General features: G+C 41.6%; 1 protein-coding gene and 1 pseudogene across 1 annotated transcript; both read right to left on the bottom strand.

Moving 5' to 3' along the window:
• Positions 1–431: 431 nt before the first annotated feature.
• Positions 432–528, bottom strand: LOC116581565 (annotated as a pseudogene).
• A 5081-nt stretch (positions 529–5609) lies between these two features.
• Positions 5610–6622, bottom strand: LOC116581218 (olfactory receptor 1F12-like). The gene has a single exon (XM_032328305.1). The coding sequence runs from the start codon at positions 6617–6619 to the stop codon at positions 5672–5674; it is 948 nt and encodes a 315-aa protein (XP_032184196.1). The 5' UTR covers positions 6620–6622; the 3' UTR covers positions 5610–5671.
• Positions 6623–16116: the final 9494 nt, after the last annotated feature.

Genomic DNA, 16116 nt, shown 5'->3' on the forward strand with positions numbered 1-16116 from the left:
CTGGATTCTAGATAGTGCAGACTTCTCTTCAAGAAGAAAACCCTTCCCTTTTGCCTTATTTTGAATGAGGTGTTATATCCTCTTATTTTACCTTGGCTTCTCAGTAAAATATCCTAAGATGTCTTCTTTTGTGCCCGACTAAAGTAAAGAGAAGTCTTGATTTGTTGAGGGAAAAAGAAGGTAAGGGGGAGGTAGAGAAAGGAGGGAAAGAGTGAGTGCAAAGCCATTTGTAGATTTGGCTGTCACTTTGTTGGGAGAAGCCATCACAAAGGGCATGTGTGCTTTATAAAGCTGAGATAGCAAAACTAATTCTCTTTCTCAACCCACTGGATCTTTTCTCAAAAATTTAATTCAATTTTAATTCTAGTGAGTTAACATGCAGTGTTATATTAGTTTCAGGTGTATAATTTAGTGATTCAACTAGTCCATACAAAAATATAGAACACTTCATGAATTTGCATTTCATCCTTGCTCGGGGCCATGCTAATCTCTGTATTGTTCCACTTTAAGTGCTGTCCAAGCGAGCACTGTTCTCAGTTTTTTTTTTTTTAAGATTTTATTTATTTGAGAGAGAGCGAGCGAGCGAGCATGAAAGGGGTGAGGGGCAGAGGGAGAAGCCGGCTCCCTGATGAGCAGAGGGCCTGATGTGGGACTTGATCCTGGGATTCCAGGGTCATGACCTGAGCTGAAGGCAGTTGCTTAACCAACTGAGCCACCCAGGTGCCCGGTTCTCAGTTTTATATCTATTTCCTTACCACCCTTTGATTGAAACTGTTCCATTGTCCCACCCAACTTATTTGTTTACATGGAACTGACTCTAGGCACCAACTAAGGGGAGATCCGTACCTAGACTACCACTTGTATAGACCATATCATGGTCAGAATAACTCCATTCATAACAGCACACACTAATACCTTATCTCAACATTGGATCTTTACTCAGTATGTATTATATTCTTGCATTTCATTTTCTTTTCCTAATTTACTAAGTGTAACAGCAAAAAGGAAAAAAAAAAAGAATTAGATTAACCCCAAACTAGAGACAGATAGCAAAGATGTGCAACTTTTCCCTGAAGATGCTTACTAGAGATTTCATTTTTTAAAAAATCTTTTAGTTTGGGTGTGGAGGAATTGGAACACTTGTACACTTTTGGTGGGAATCTTAAATGCAAAAAATGCCTTGCAAGACAGTTTGGTGGTTCCTCAAGAAATTAAAACTAGGGTTACTATTATGATACAGCAGTTCTACTTCTGGGTACAGACCCCAAAGAATCGAAAGCAGGGATTTAAAGAGATATTTATACACCTATGCTCATAGCCTTGTTATTCACTATAGTCAAAAGGTGGAGACAACCAATGTGTCATCAATGGATAAGTTGATAAAATGTGATTTATTCATACAATGGGTTATTCAGCCTTAAAAAGGGAGGGAATTCTTTTTTTAAAAAATATTTTATTTATTTATTTATTTATTTATTTATTTGACAGATCACAAGTAGGCAGGGAGACAGGCAGAGAGAGAGAGGAGGAAGCAGGCTCCCTGCCAAGCAGAGAGCCCAATGCGGGGCTCAATCCCAGGACCCTGGGATCATGACTTGAGCCGAAGGCAGAGGCTTTAACCCACTGAGCCACCCAGATGCCCCCAATAGGAAGGGAATTCTGACATGCTACAGCACAGATGAAACTTGAAGACACTGTGGTAATTGAAATAGGACAAGTGCTATATGATTCCACTCAGATGAGGTACCTAATGTAGTCAGATTCATAGAGACAGAAGGTAGAAGGGTGGTTGCCAGGTGCCAGGAGCAGAAGGAATGGGGAGTTAGTGTTAGATGGGGGCAGACTTTCAGTTTTGGAAAGCGAGTTCTGTGGATGGATGGTGGTGTGGCTGCACAGCAGTGGGAATGTGCTTCATGCCACTGGCCTTATCAACTTAGAGAATCATTGGTAATATTGGTGAGATCTGTTTCAGTGGCATAGCAGAGGGTGGGGAAGCCACATCCCAGGGGATGTAGAACTCCACTGTGAGTTTTAACTTATAGATAGAGCTACCCATTTGAAGATCAAATAGGCATCTCAAACTTACACAAAACCGAACTCTTTGTTTTCTCTCCACCATCCAAACCTCTTTTATTTTCCTTCTTCTTATCAGAGTGGATAGACCTTGCATTCCCTTAGTTGCTCAGGCCATAAAGCCTAGAGCCTTCTCTCTCATTTCCTGAATCCAAACCATCAGTATTCTACCAGTTCTATTTCAACCCACACACGGCTAAGCAGCTTCTTATTACCTCCAGCACTTTCAGGTTCAAGTCACCATCTTCTCTCTTGGACTGTTTTATCAGGGAACTGATGCTTTTCTTTCCACTCTGTAGTTTCTTCATCATAAAAGAACTTTAGGAAATACAAATAAGATTATCTCACATCTCTGCTCAGAACTTTCCAAAGGCTTCTCTTCTCCGAGTAAAAGTCAAAAACTTTACTTAGCTAACAGTTCTTACTGGAGCATGTTCGCCAGCATGCTAAGAACACTCTTTCTTAGGGGCTGTGCTCTTGTTCCCTGTGTCTGGAACCCATTTTCTTAAGACCTTTTATGACTTTATTTCTCTCTTTATGTGAGTTTTTGTTTTGAGAGACCTTCCCTAACTACCTGTGACATTTTAAAAGCATGTCTCCAAATTCTTTGACATTCTTCCCATCAAGAGTTAAAGTCTAATTCCCTTTCCCTTGAATATTGTCTGGCCATAGTGACTCACTTTTAACAAATAAAATATGAAGGCAGTGATACTGTTCCTCTTCAGGCTGGGTCATGAAAAGTACTTGGAATGCTTGCCCCTAGGACAGAGCTATCATGCTGTGAGGAAGCCCATGTCACCCAGACAGACCACAGATATTCCAACAATGACAGGCCCAACTGTGGTCCTCATTGACAGCCAGCAAAGACCATTAGATGCATAATCCTTCAGGGTAACTCCCACCCAAACCTCTTTGTCTGCAACCACATGACAAACCCTGAAGGAGCATTGCCTCGCCCAACACAGTCACTCCAGAAAGATAAGAGATAAATGATTGCTGGGACACTTGGGTGGTTTAGTCAGTTCAGCGTCTGCCTTCGGCTCAGGTCACGATCCTGTAGTCCTGAGACTGAGTCCTGCATCAGGCTCCTTGCTCAGTGAGGAGCCTGTTCTCCCTCTCCCACTCTGCGTGTGCTCTCTCTCTCTCTCCCTGACAAAAGAAGAGATAAAAATCTTTAAAAAATTAAAAAAATTTAAGTGATTGCTGTTATTTTAAAAAAATTGTTGACTAATATTTATTGAGTGTCTGCTAGCTATTACAGGTATTTTATATATAAGAATTTGCTTGAACTCTGTAATAGCCCTGGTTAGGTAAGCATTATTTATTTTTTATTGTTTTATTATTACCTTTATTTTCACTCCTCGCCCAACACAGAGTTTGACATCATGACTCTGAGATTAGGAGTCCCATGCTCCACCAACTGAGTTAGCCAGACGCCCCAATGATTGCTCTTATTTTATGCCACTAAGTTTGGGTGGTTTGTTTTTCCACAACAGACCTTTGAAGCATGACCCTGCCACAGTTCCACAGTTACATTCCTTATCAATTACTACTCCCTGACCTAGATATATTTTTCTTCATAGCACTTAGAGCTTTCTGACTATATATATATATATATGTATATATATATATATATATATAGTCTTTTTTTCCCCTCCCTATTTCCTCCCCATGTCTTGGAACATCAGCTCCATGAAATCAGAAACTTTGTTTTGTTTGCTGATATATCCCCACTGCCCAGAATATAGTAGCTGGTACGGAATTCTCACTTGAGTTCAAACTGTATGTGTTAACCGGATGTAGCTGTGGTCCGCTGGTGTGGAAAGGCATTCAGTGGGAATGAGAAGGTATTGGATGAAAGGATTATATGTGACTTGGAAAATGCCGTATCGTTAATATTTACTATTCTCCTTATTCTTTATTATTATTATTATTCTCATTATTCTTGAAGATACTTCCACTTTATTACTAGTGGTACTTAATAGTGCTATTTTAAAATGTGGATAATGGAGCTATTTTTCTTCCTTTCTTGAATACATATTTTAAAAAAATTAATGTTCTGGTACATTCATGGGATCGGGTATATGCAGCCTAGTCTGGGAGGGTGGTTGATGTCAACTTTTCTTCACATCTTTTTTATAGGTTTGAGGTGAGATTTTGTTGGTATTGTTGTGGTTTTATGGTCAGAGGCCCAGGAAAGCCTATATCTTGCCCTGCCAATCATCCTAACTCCTGAGGGCTCCCAAGGAAACAATATGCTCAAAGAACAATAGCAAACTCTGAGCCAGAGTGCCACTTTGTTAGTGTCTGAGTTACAACCTGTAACCTCCATTGTGGACTCACTGGTCAAAGGTGAGCTGGAAAATAGTCTGGGCCTACCCTCTTCCCACTCTAAGCCCCAAATCTGAATTGAGGATCTGCGTGCTTAGCCCTGGTGTATTATAGAGAGAGGTGGCTGGGCCCAAAATGGGGACGCCAAGGAGACCAGGAATAGAAGAGGACTAACCAGGGGCAGGCTGGAAGGAAGGGGGCTTCATCCCTGGATGAAGGGCGCACTGACCTTCATAAAATATGCACCATTGAACTCTTTAGGTTCTGACCAGCTGGATTGGTAGCTCTTTTTCCTTGGAAGGGGAGATATAAAAGGTATTAGTTAAGACTAAATCATGGGGAGAGAGGACGTAAGTGGTTTTTTGTTTTGTTTTGTTTTGTTTTATTTGCAGTGTGTGCTGCCATTATCATGGTCGTCATTAGCATTTATTAACAGCGTACTTTTATTGAGTCCTTATTTTAAACCGAGCACTGTGATGGAGTCTTCTGAGGATGCTTTTCTTAAGAAGAACAGGACCTTTTATGAAGTTTAAAAAGGACCCAACCTTCCTGCTTGGAGTGGAGTTGTGGTGAACATGAATCATAAGGAGCCAGGTATGAAAAGTGTTGAACAGAATTAAAATTATATGGCATTCCAGGGGAGAGAAAATACTCTCTCTCACCTGGGGAGATGTGAAGTGGCTTCATTAAGGGCATGGTATTTTATCTGAGCTGCAGGCATTCCTGATGCAAGTACCTAGAGTTTGGAACCCCACCCGGCAGCATCCAAGGCCAGGAGTGGGATGGCTTTGAGGACAATCAAGTCTGTCCCCAGAGATAGATTCAACCCAGAATGTGGGGATGGTGGTTGAGGAAGAGGGTGTAGCAGAGGAGTTTAGAAATTGGGATGCATGAGGGTTAAGGATTTGAGGAACTGGGGGTGCATGGGGCTCTCAGAGGTCATCCCTTTGTCACAGCCTATTAGCACAGGCCATAGATTCTTATGAGTTCACCTTTTCCTCTTGTACCCTCTCTAGAAGGTCTGCAGATAAAGCTAATTTGCATCTGCTTTTTTTTTTGGTTCTGCCTTTAGGTGAGAGTTTATGCCCCTCAGCAGTCTGTGCGAGGGCCCAAGAAGGGACTTGGAAATTATTTATGGAGTAATGAGAAGACTCCCTGGCCATGGTAACCCAAGACAATGAGGTCTGTGTTCTTTAAGCCTTCTGTATGCAGAGCCTTCCCCTGGTTCATCCCATTCCCAGAACAAAGACCCTGAAAGGGGTCTTTGCTATCGTAGCCCACAGGATAAAGCCTTCACTCCAAATAGTTTTCTTAGAGCTCCCTTCATGTCCTTGTTCCTCAGGCAGTAGATGAAGGGATTCAGCATGGGTGTGACCACCATATACATCACTGAAGCCAATGATTCCTTATCAGCTGAGTGGGAGGACGAGGGATTCAGGTAGACCCCTGTAATGGTCCCGTAGAAGAGGAGGACTACAGTGAGGTGAGAGCCACAGGTGGAAAAGGCCTTTTGTTTGCCTCGGGCAGATGGGACCTTGAGCACAGCAGATACAATGCGGGTGTAGGACACGAGAATGCCAAGAAAGGGGATGAGGACAATCAAGCCCCCCACCAGCAGAATCATGAGCTGGTTGAGCTGGGTGTTAGAACAGGAGAGCTGGAGCAGGGGAATGAGGTCACAAAAGAAGTAAGGGATGGCGTTGCTGGCACAGAACTCCAGCCGGGCCATGAGGACAGTATGTAGCAGGGAGTGGAGGCTGGCAATGAGCCAGGAGCTTCCTAGCATCAGGGCACAGATTTGCAGACTCATCATGGTGGAGTAGTGCAGGGGGTGACAGATGGCCACGTAGCGGTCATAAGCCATTGCTGTCAGGAGAAAGTTGTCCATGTTGGCAAGCAAAATGCAGAAGTAGATCTGAGTTAGGCAGCCGCCATAGGAAATGGACCGAGTCTGCATCTGAATGTTCACAAGCATCTTGGGGACTGTGGCAGAGATGAAGCAGAAATCCACCAGGGAAAGGTTGCTGAGGAAGAAGTACATGGGCGTGTGGAGGTGGGAGTCTGAGCCAATGGCCAGGATGATGAGCAAGTTCCCAGCTGCCCCGACCAGGTACATGACAAGGAAGAGCCCAAAGATCAGCTCCTGCCTTTCAGGCTGGCTGGAGAGCCCTAGGAGGATGAACTCAGAGATGCTTGTGTGGTTTTCTCCCTCCATGATTGGCTGGTCCTGCTGGGAGATCCAGACCAGGCAGAGGCTATAGGGAATGGGGGATGGGACCCATGCCTCCCTTCTTCCCTCATACAGCCCCTCAACTCACATCTGGCTAACTCACATCTCTCTGTTCATTTGGACACTGAACGCTCTCCACCTACCAAAGGTAGTGGCCAAAGAACGCTCTCCACCTACCAAAGGAAAAGCTTCAACCAGGGAGTCTTCAGGCCCCAACAGACCCTGAAGTCAGGGTTTTAATTATTTCACTGCGAAAATACTGCTGATCCTGAACTTGCAAAGGCCCATATGCCATCCCTCTAAGGAGAATCCTTGTGACATATGACCAAGTACTCAGTGGTGCTAACAAACAAGGAGTACTTAGGGTGCTTTGCCCCCTGCCCCCCCCCCCCAGCCCCCTGCCCAGACTCTATCGTACTCTCATTCTTTGATTTGAACAACTCATGTCTCACTATTAAGTAAAGAACTATAGAAATACAATTTCTTCTTACTCCCAGTAAGGTTGCCATCTGAAGGCCCTTTCTCTACAGAATTCTGGAACCACAGTGGCACATATATAGAACCAGAGGGTCTTATTTGTACATACCCTTCTTCCCCTCAAATACTTTGTCTTCCTTTATTTTCCCCAGTCACATACAGCCCAGGGCTTAGTCCCGGCTGCCACTTGTCATAGGCTCTGGGTCATTTTGGTCCTGGTGATGATGACGTGAATGAAGTACGTCAGGACAAACCTGGACAGAAGAGCCTGCTGACTGGGACAGCACAGCCAGCCCTTCCGTCTGGGCTTATCCAGGAGGGGGATTTGCCTCTGGAGGGTAAGAGTTGCCCCTGCAGATAACAAAGAGAAACTACAAGTGTAACATCGCTCAAAGGAATGGAGTGGGCAAAAAAGAAACGATAGGAACACATTAAACTGCAGTTCAGAATAGTTCATTGTGAGCTCATTAGATTTATCACTTATTTTCCACTGCTTCACAAGACATAGTAGATCACAAAGAGGGATGGTGGGGAGAGAAAGAACTTGAGTCAGTGTGCTGAGTGGGGATGGGGGAAGAGCTGAGGGGGGAAATCAGTCTGGAAAAGCCATGGGGGCAGGGTTATGGCCCACCATGAACTGGACAGGGAGTGACAAGGGGAAAACCGTCTTGGGAGGTTGCCTTACTCCAAGGCACCATTTTGCTGAGGTGGAGCCTGCTTGGAGCTAAGGAACTTGCCAGTGCAGGTGGGGAGGGTAAAGGAGGGAAGGGGATTTTGACTACGCCGTAGCGTTGTTTAGAGCTATTCCTTAGTGTGGAAGATAAACGTGCTCCTTCAGCTTCACTGCTTTGATTTTCTCCAAAAGACCCAAAAAATGCCACCAGGTGAACTTAGTCTCAGGACATCTGTGTAAATGGGTCAGGCCTCCCTGGAGTGGCCAGTGCTGGGGTAGGAGAAGGGGGCATGTGGAGCAGGTGGAATGGGGCAGGGATATGGTGGGAGAGGGTCACCTGTACTGGGAGAGGTCCATTATGAGACTGGGAGCTGTGGTGTGTGGAGCAGCAAAAGCACCGTCCCTTCCTTGACTAGTACTCCTTTCAAACCAAAGTGGCACCAGCCTCTTTTCCTTCCAATCCTCTACTTCTCAGATGTGGGAGAAGAAAAATTTCTTGTTACTACTTCTCCCTCGTTAGGAAAGTACTCTTCCCAAGTATATATTCCCTGTTTGAAGAAGACCCACGCTAAGATTGAGTCTAACTTAAAATGAAAAGGATTTTCCTCCCAGCTTCTGGATCATTCCTGTCAGCACACAGAAATCACTGAGTTTTAAAAATCCATCCTTGACCCACATTCCTCTCTGGCTGTCAGCTCACTTCTCTACTCTCCCTTTCCACAAAAGTCCTCAAACTGTGGGCAGTACACAAACCCCAGTTTCCTTCTTCCTGTTTGCTCATGAAGCCCCCTTCTCAGGCTTCTCCCCAATCCCTGAAACTTCCATGGCCACCAAACTACCATGACCACATCTGAGGTTGTTTCTCAGGCTCCATCATACTAAAACCAACAAGGTGCAGGGGCACCTGGGCACCTGGGTTGCTCAGTGGGTTAAGGCCTCTGCCTTTGGCTCGGGTCATGATCCCAGGGTCCTGGGATCGAGCCCCGCATCCGGCTCTCTGCTCGGCAGGGAGCCTACTTCCTCCTCTCTCTGACTGCCTCTCTGCCTACTTGTGAATTCTGTCTGTCAAATAATTAATTAAATAATAGAAATCTTAAAAAAAAAACCAAAACAACCCCAACAAGGTGCAGTTAGTAGGGTTGGTCACTTCCATTTTTGGAAATGCATTCCCAGCTGGATTTTTTTTTTTAAGATTTTATTTATTCATTTGACAGACAGAGATCACAAGTAGGCAGAGAGGCAGGCAGAGAGAGAGAGGAGCAAGCAGGCTCCCTGCTGAGCAGAGAGAGCCCGACGCAATGCGGGGCTCGATCCCAGGATCCTGGGATCATGACCTGAGCTGAAGGCAGAGGCTTTAACCCACTGAGCCACCCAGGCACCCCTCCCAACTGGATTTTAAGCACAGTTTTTTTGTGGCATCTCTCCTGTCTTGCTGGTTTCTTGCTCTCAGTCCTCCTCATTCTTCTGACCTATCATATCATAAGCTCATGAGGGCAGGAGCTTTATTTTAATGTATTGCTATATCCCTAGTTTCTAGAATCATGCCTGGACTAAAGGAGACACTCAGTGTTTTTTGCTTTTGTTGAATGAAGGGATAACTGCTTTTCATATTCCTCTTTGTGACCACACATCTTTGAGATTGGGTGAGACCTTAAAGATAGTCCTCCCTCACCTGATACCAACCTTGTGTCTCCCAAACACCATTCACATTTACTTATCATCTGTTTTATTGTTTCATTAACACTCTTATTTAACTCACTAATTTTGTTAATTGCAATGAATTTATTAAAAGTAAAAATTTGTACCCCATGATACTTAAGAAATTAAGAATTTTAGCCAGATACCATTACCTGTAGGGAATTCTGAGTCTGAAACCCACTTTTCCTTGGTTAAAAAAGGAGAGGGGTGCCTGGTTGGCTCAGTGGCTAAGCTGCTGCCTTCAGCTCAGGTCATGATCCCAGGGTCTTGGGATTGAGTTCCACATCGGGCTCCTTGCTCAGTGGGGAGCCTGCTTCTCTCCCTGCCTCTGCCTGCTTGTGCACTCGTTCTCTCTCTCTCTCTCTCTCTCTGACAAATAAATAAACAACTAAAATCTCTAAATAACCCCACCAAAAAAAAAAAAAGGAGACTGTATAAAGTACAAGGGAGGAGTTAGGGAAATAGCACTTGAGGATTTCTCTGAGAGGTGTCAGAAGAGTTGAGGGAGAACTCAAAATGCAATCGCTTTCTCACCATGTGATTTGATGCTACTTGTCTCCATCTCTGTAAACCACCTAATGTCATCACTCAGACCTTCATAGGTACGGGCTCCATGCTACACTAACCCATACATACCTGAACCCAGGCACCTATTTGTTGGGGTCTGATCCTTGGGCAGCCAGCACACAGACTGGCCTTGTGTTCTGCTTCAGCGGCAGTCCTCTGCCTTTCTCTGGTGATCACGACAACTCTGCCGTTTGTGTTGGCTTAAATACGGGACCTGTTTTCTGAGAGCCCAAGGGGTGCAGAAAATGCTTGTCTTTGACTTTGGAGTCCTCATGTTTAGTTTTATTCAGTGACTGAGCCATAATGAGCTTTGCTTAAATAATTGAGAAGGGGAAACAAGTTAAAATATAGATAATAAAGTAAAAACAAATGACGTAGAAAAAGAAAATTAATTTAAGCAGAAATCTGATCATTGATTCTTTGAAAAAGAGTTACTAAGCAATTTTGATAAACAGATGAGAATGAAAATGAGAATGAGGCCAGGATTTGGAAAATTTAATAGCTAATACAAAAGATTCAAATTTAAGTTGGCTATTATTTTCAATTAGAGGCTAATACATCTTATCAAATAAAATAGAGGACTACTCACAAATATGCTCCGTAGCCCCATAGGTGCAAAAAGAATTAAAGAGCATGAATATAACACTAAAAGAGAAAGAAATACAAACTTATAAAATAGTCTGACTCCAATGAAGAAAATATTTAAGCTTTCTAAGGACCAATTCAATAATAAAAAGTATAAAAACAAAGTTATGGTGTAATTATCTGTAAAGTGGATTAGTAATATCTGAGTACAGGGGTTGTTACAAACATTAAGTGAGGAAATATCCATAATGTGCATAGAACAGTGCCTTGTAAGCAGTTGGCACCCAGTTAACTTGGCTATTGTAATTCAGTCATTATTTGTCAATTCATTTTTAGATGCAAATATGACTTCAAGCTCGAACTAAGCAAGATAATGCAAGGAATATTTTAGACCAATTTTGTTTTTAGACATAGATGCAAATGTCCCCAAGTAAAAAAAAAAGTGTGCAAGCCAAGGAAACTATGCATTAAAAGAATTCTCTATCAGATTCAAGGAAATCCATTAACCTAGTTTAACACAAACAAAATACCAACTACTGTAATGAGATCCAGATAAATTTATCAAAACCTTATAGATTAAAACTCTGAAAACAATGCTTTTTTCCTTAATATGGTAAGTGGTGTATTTGAAAACAAGAGTCGACATCATGTTTATTGAAGACTTCTACTTTTTCCCTAAAAAGAAGAACAAAATATGGGTATTCTCTGTTTTCACTCCTTATTTAATATCTTTATAGAAATGCTGGCCATCGCTATCTGTAAAGAAAAAAGAAATAAAAACATAACTTTTTGCAAAATATCTATTTATAGCTAAGCTATTATAAGAAATGAAGTCACTGCTAAAAATAAAGTTAATGAGCAGAGTTGTAAAGTGTAGTATCACACAAAAATTAGTAAATTGCTTACTGATAGATCAACTGTAAATAACTATCAAAAAAAAAAAGAAATGAAAATGGTGTTTTCATTTCCAGCGATGATGAAATTGAATATTTGGATTTTAATTCAACTTGGGAAATGAAATATTTGTTCAAAGGAAATTATAATGGTTAAGGTAAAGGAATATATATAATAGAAATGTATTCTAATTGGAAGGTTTTAATTAATTCAGATGATCATGCTTCCAAGTATATAGATATATTATTAATAATAAATAAATATATACCCTACAGCAGGCACTGTACCAAGTACTTAAACATTAATTTTAAAAATTTCTCCCAGGGTCTATATCTTTGCAATGATGATGTAGTGATGTAATAGAATATTATACAGATATTAAAAATGAAAAAAGTGTTGATTTCTGGATATTTGTCTATGACATAGACTTTAAAACCAGAACATAAGGTAGCAGGTACATACAGATAACATCTATGTACAACTGACAACAAAAATATGTTAATTTGGAGGGTAAGGGGAACAGTTTGAGGTTTAATTTCTGCTAGTTTTCCCCCTGCTAAGTTGCTTCCATTAAACAAGAAATAAGAATTAGGCTATTGTAGTCAGTCACTTGCTCTGCTTCTGAGCATGTCTGAGCAACAGCAAACATTTTCAGATGTCTCTGCCAAGGATAAGCATTAGAAAGTGTTGGAATGACTGGATAGGCCCTCACAGTTGGGAATGAAGGGAGGCTGAGAGAAATGGTCCCGACGTCTAGTCCTATGTGAGTTTAGGAAGTTTGTAAAGTGTTGGGGTTGGATCCCTGTGTGGTTTCCAAAGTCCCCTACAGGTCTCTGATTCTACTTGTCTTTGAGAAGTGGAGGAGTAGATGTCTTTAGTCTTACACATTTGGGGGCATTGAGAGAGGAGTGTCTTCTTCTGTCCCCACCTTATCACTGACCTGTTCAGTTGGTCTGATTTCTGCCAAGCCCACCCAAGGATGCTGCCTTCTCCTGAGTTACTCCTCCTTGCTAAGGAGGGGCAGATGGCTCACAAGCGTCCTGGAGCTGCAGACTCAAGCCTGGGCCCCATTGGAAGCAAAATGCAGAGCAAGTGTGTGGGTGGAAGGCAGGGTGAGCAAGGAGGCTGAGAGAGCTGGGCTCATTCCCTAATTCTTGGGCCAAGGAGAGATGTGTGGGGCTCACACTTGAATTATTTTCAGGTCTGCTGTTGGCCTCTAGGGAGCCATACTCAGTGGGCATTGTTAAAAATAAATGTGCAGTAATTGTCTTGGGTCTGGCTGGGCCCAATTCTCCTGGACTCCAGACACATCATCCCCTTAGGGTTTTTCTACTGGAAAGTTATTACTTCCAGTGGTTTAATTTGTTACTTTTGTCTACAGGGAAAGTCTTAACATTTTCTTACTTTTTATCTTCCATACAGGGAATTCATGTTGTTTGTTCAGTCAGATCGGAACTCAGCATTCATTAAAAAAATTGTAATGAAATGCACATAATATCTTAACCATTGTTTAGGGTACATTTCACTAGTGTTAAGTACCTTCATATCATGTGTAACTAATCTCCAGAATTCTTTCATCTTCCCAAACTGAAATCCTGTACCCACGAAACAATTCCCCATTCCTCTCTCCCCCAGCTCCCTGGCAACCACCACTGTACTTTCTGTCTCTGTGAGTTAGCCTACTCTAGGTACCTCATATAAGTAGAATCATATAGTATGTGTTCTTTTGTGATGGGCTTATTTCACTTTGCATAATCTCCCCAGGGTTCATCAGTGTTGCCACTGTCAGGATTTCCTTCCTTTTTAAGGCTGAATAATATTCCACCATATAGATATAGTCCATTTTCTTTTTTAATCTATTGATGAGACACTTGGGTTGCTTCTACCTTTTGGTTACTGTGAATAATACTGCTATGAGCATGGTGTACAAATATCCTCTTAAGTTTCTGCTTTCAGTTGTTTTGGGTAGATTCCCAGAAATGGAATTTCTGGATCATGGGGTAGTTCAATTCTTACTTTTTAATTTTTTTTAGGACTCTCCAATGCTGTTCTCCACAGCAGATGCACCATTTCACATTCCCAGCAGTGCACTAAGATTCCCACTTTTTTTGGGTCTTTTTAAGATTAACACATAATGCATTATTTGCTTCAGGGGTACAGTTCTGTGAATCATCAGTTTTACACGTTTCACAGCACTCAGCAGAACACATACCCTCCCAATGTCCATAACCCAGCTACCCTATCCCTCCCCTTCACCCCCCAGCAACCCTCAGTTTGTTTCCTGAGATTAAGTCTCTTATGGTTTGTCTCCCTCCCTGGTCCCATCTTGTTTCATTTTTCCCTCCCTTCCCTCATGAACCACTGTCCTGCCTCTCAAATTCCTTATATCAGAGAGATCATATGATAATTGTCTTTTTCTGATTGACTTATTTTGCTTAGCATAATACCCTCTAGTTCCATCCGTGCTGTTCTTTTTGATGGCTGCATAGTATTCCATTGAATATGTATACAACATCTTCCTTATCCATTTATCTATTGATGGACATGTAGTCTCTTCCCATAGTTTGGCTATTGTGGACATTGCTGCTATAAACATTCAGGTGCATGTGCCCCTTCAGGTCACTACATTTGTAAAAGGTTCCCACTTTCTTCTCATTGACACTTATTTTCTGTTTTTTTCTTACTAAAGTTTACTAGGAACAAAGAAGAATCTGTAGAGGGAACATCAATAAATATAAAATACATGTGAAACATTTAGGGAATCACAGACAACACTGTTAGCAACTGTATGCGAGTGTGGGAGGGCTGCTGTGACTTGGACGCTTCTATGAATTTATGGTCAAGGGGCTAAAACTTTGTCTTGCTGGGGGGACCTCAGGCACCAGCAAAAGGTGGAATTGCTTTTGTCTTCTAAGAGCCTCCTTAACCATGATAATTGAAACTTTTGTAATTTTGTATGACTGGGAGGGAGGTAGAGTGGATACTGTTACACACACACACACACACACACACAATAGTAGACAGTCTAATGGATATGAGGTTTTGATTTGCATTGCCTGAATATTAGTGCTATGAACATTTTTACGTGTGATTGTTGGTCATTTGTATATCTTTGGAGAAATGTCTATTCACATCCTTTGCCATTTTTTTAAAAATGTTCAGTTCACCATCATATAGTACATCATATAATACATTGTTACTCTTTGATGTAGTTCTCAACGATTCATTCATTATTTACGTATAACACCTAGTGCTCATCACATCACTTGCCCTCTTTAATGCTCATTACTCAGTTACCCTATCCCTCAACACCCCCTCCCTTCTATAACCCTCAGTTTGTTTCTTGGAGTTCAGTCTCTCATGGTTTCTCTCCCTCTTTGATTTCTTCCCATTCAGTTTTCCCTCCCTTCTTCTGTGTTCCTCCACACTATTCTTTATATTCCACATGAGTGAAACCATATGATAATTGTCTTTCTTTGCTTGACTTATTTCACTTAGCATAATCTCCTCCATTTCCATCCACGTCCAAGCAAATTGTGGGTATTCCTCCTTTCTGATGGCTGAGTAATATTTCATTGTATATATGTACTACATCTTCTCTATCCGTTCATCTCTTGAAGGGCATCTCGGCTCCTTCCACAGTTTGGCTATTGTGGACATTGTTTCTGTGAACTTTGGGGTGCATGTACCCCTTCTTTTTATTACATCTGTATCTTTGGGGTAAATACCTAGTAGTATAATCTCTGGTCATAGGGTAATTCTATTTTTAACATCTTGAGGAACCTTCATACTGTTTTCCAGAATTACTTTGCCAATTTTTGATGAGGTCTTTTTAAATTATTAAGTTGTAGGAGTTCTTTATATATTTGGGATATTAAATCCTTATCAACTATATGATATATAAATATTTTGTCCCATTCCATAAGTTACTTTTCACTCTGTTCATTGTGTCATTTGATATATAAAAGTTTTAAATTTTGGTATTCATTCATCTGTTTTTTCTTGTGTTTCATTTGTTCTTGGTGTCATATGCAAGAAATCACTCCCAAATCCAGTCATATGCAGGGAATCACTGCCAAATCCAATAGCATGAAGGTTTTACCCTATGTTTTTTTTCTAAGAGTTTTATTTTTTAATTATTTTAAAATATTTATTTATTTTAGATTGTAAGGGAGAGGCAGAAGAGGAAGGAGAGGGATGAGCAGATTCTGCCCTGAATGCAGAGCCAAGCACAGCTCGATCCTACAACCCTGAGATCATGACCTGAGCTGAAATCAAGAGTTAGATGCTTAACCAACGGAGCCACCCAGGTGCCCCTAGTGTTAGTGTATTCTGAATTTGACTGTATACTTTCCTTTTACAGTGAGTTTCAACCTTCGTATGCTTTCCTGTTACTAATTGCATCCTTTCATTTTGGCTTAAAGAACTCTTTAGATTTCCCTAAGGAGGCCTAGTGATGATGAATTCCCTCAGCTTTTATTTGGGAAAGTCTTCATGTTTTCTTAAGGACAGCTTTGCAAGGTGAGGCATTCTTTTTAAGGGTTTTATTTATTTATTTGAGAGAGAGAGAGAGAGAAAGCACGAGCAG

Source organism: Mustela erminea, chromosome 20 (genome assembly GCF_009829155.1).
Source record: "Mustela erminea isolate mMusErm1 chromosome 20, mMusErm1.Pri, whole genome shotgun sequence".
Taxonomy (NCBI): domain Eukaryota; kingdom Metazoa; phylum Chordata; class Mammalia; order Carnivora; family Mustelidae; genus Mustela; species Mustela erminea.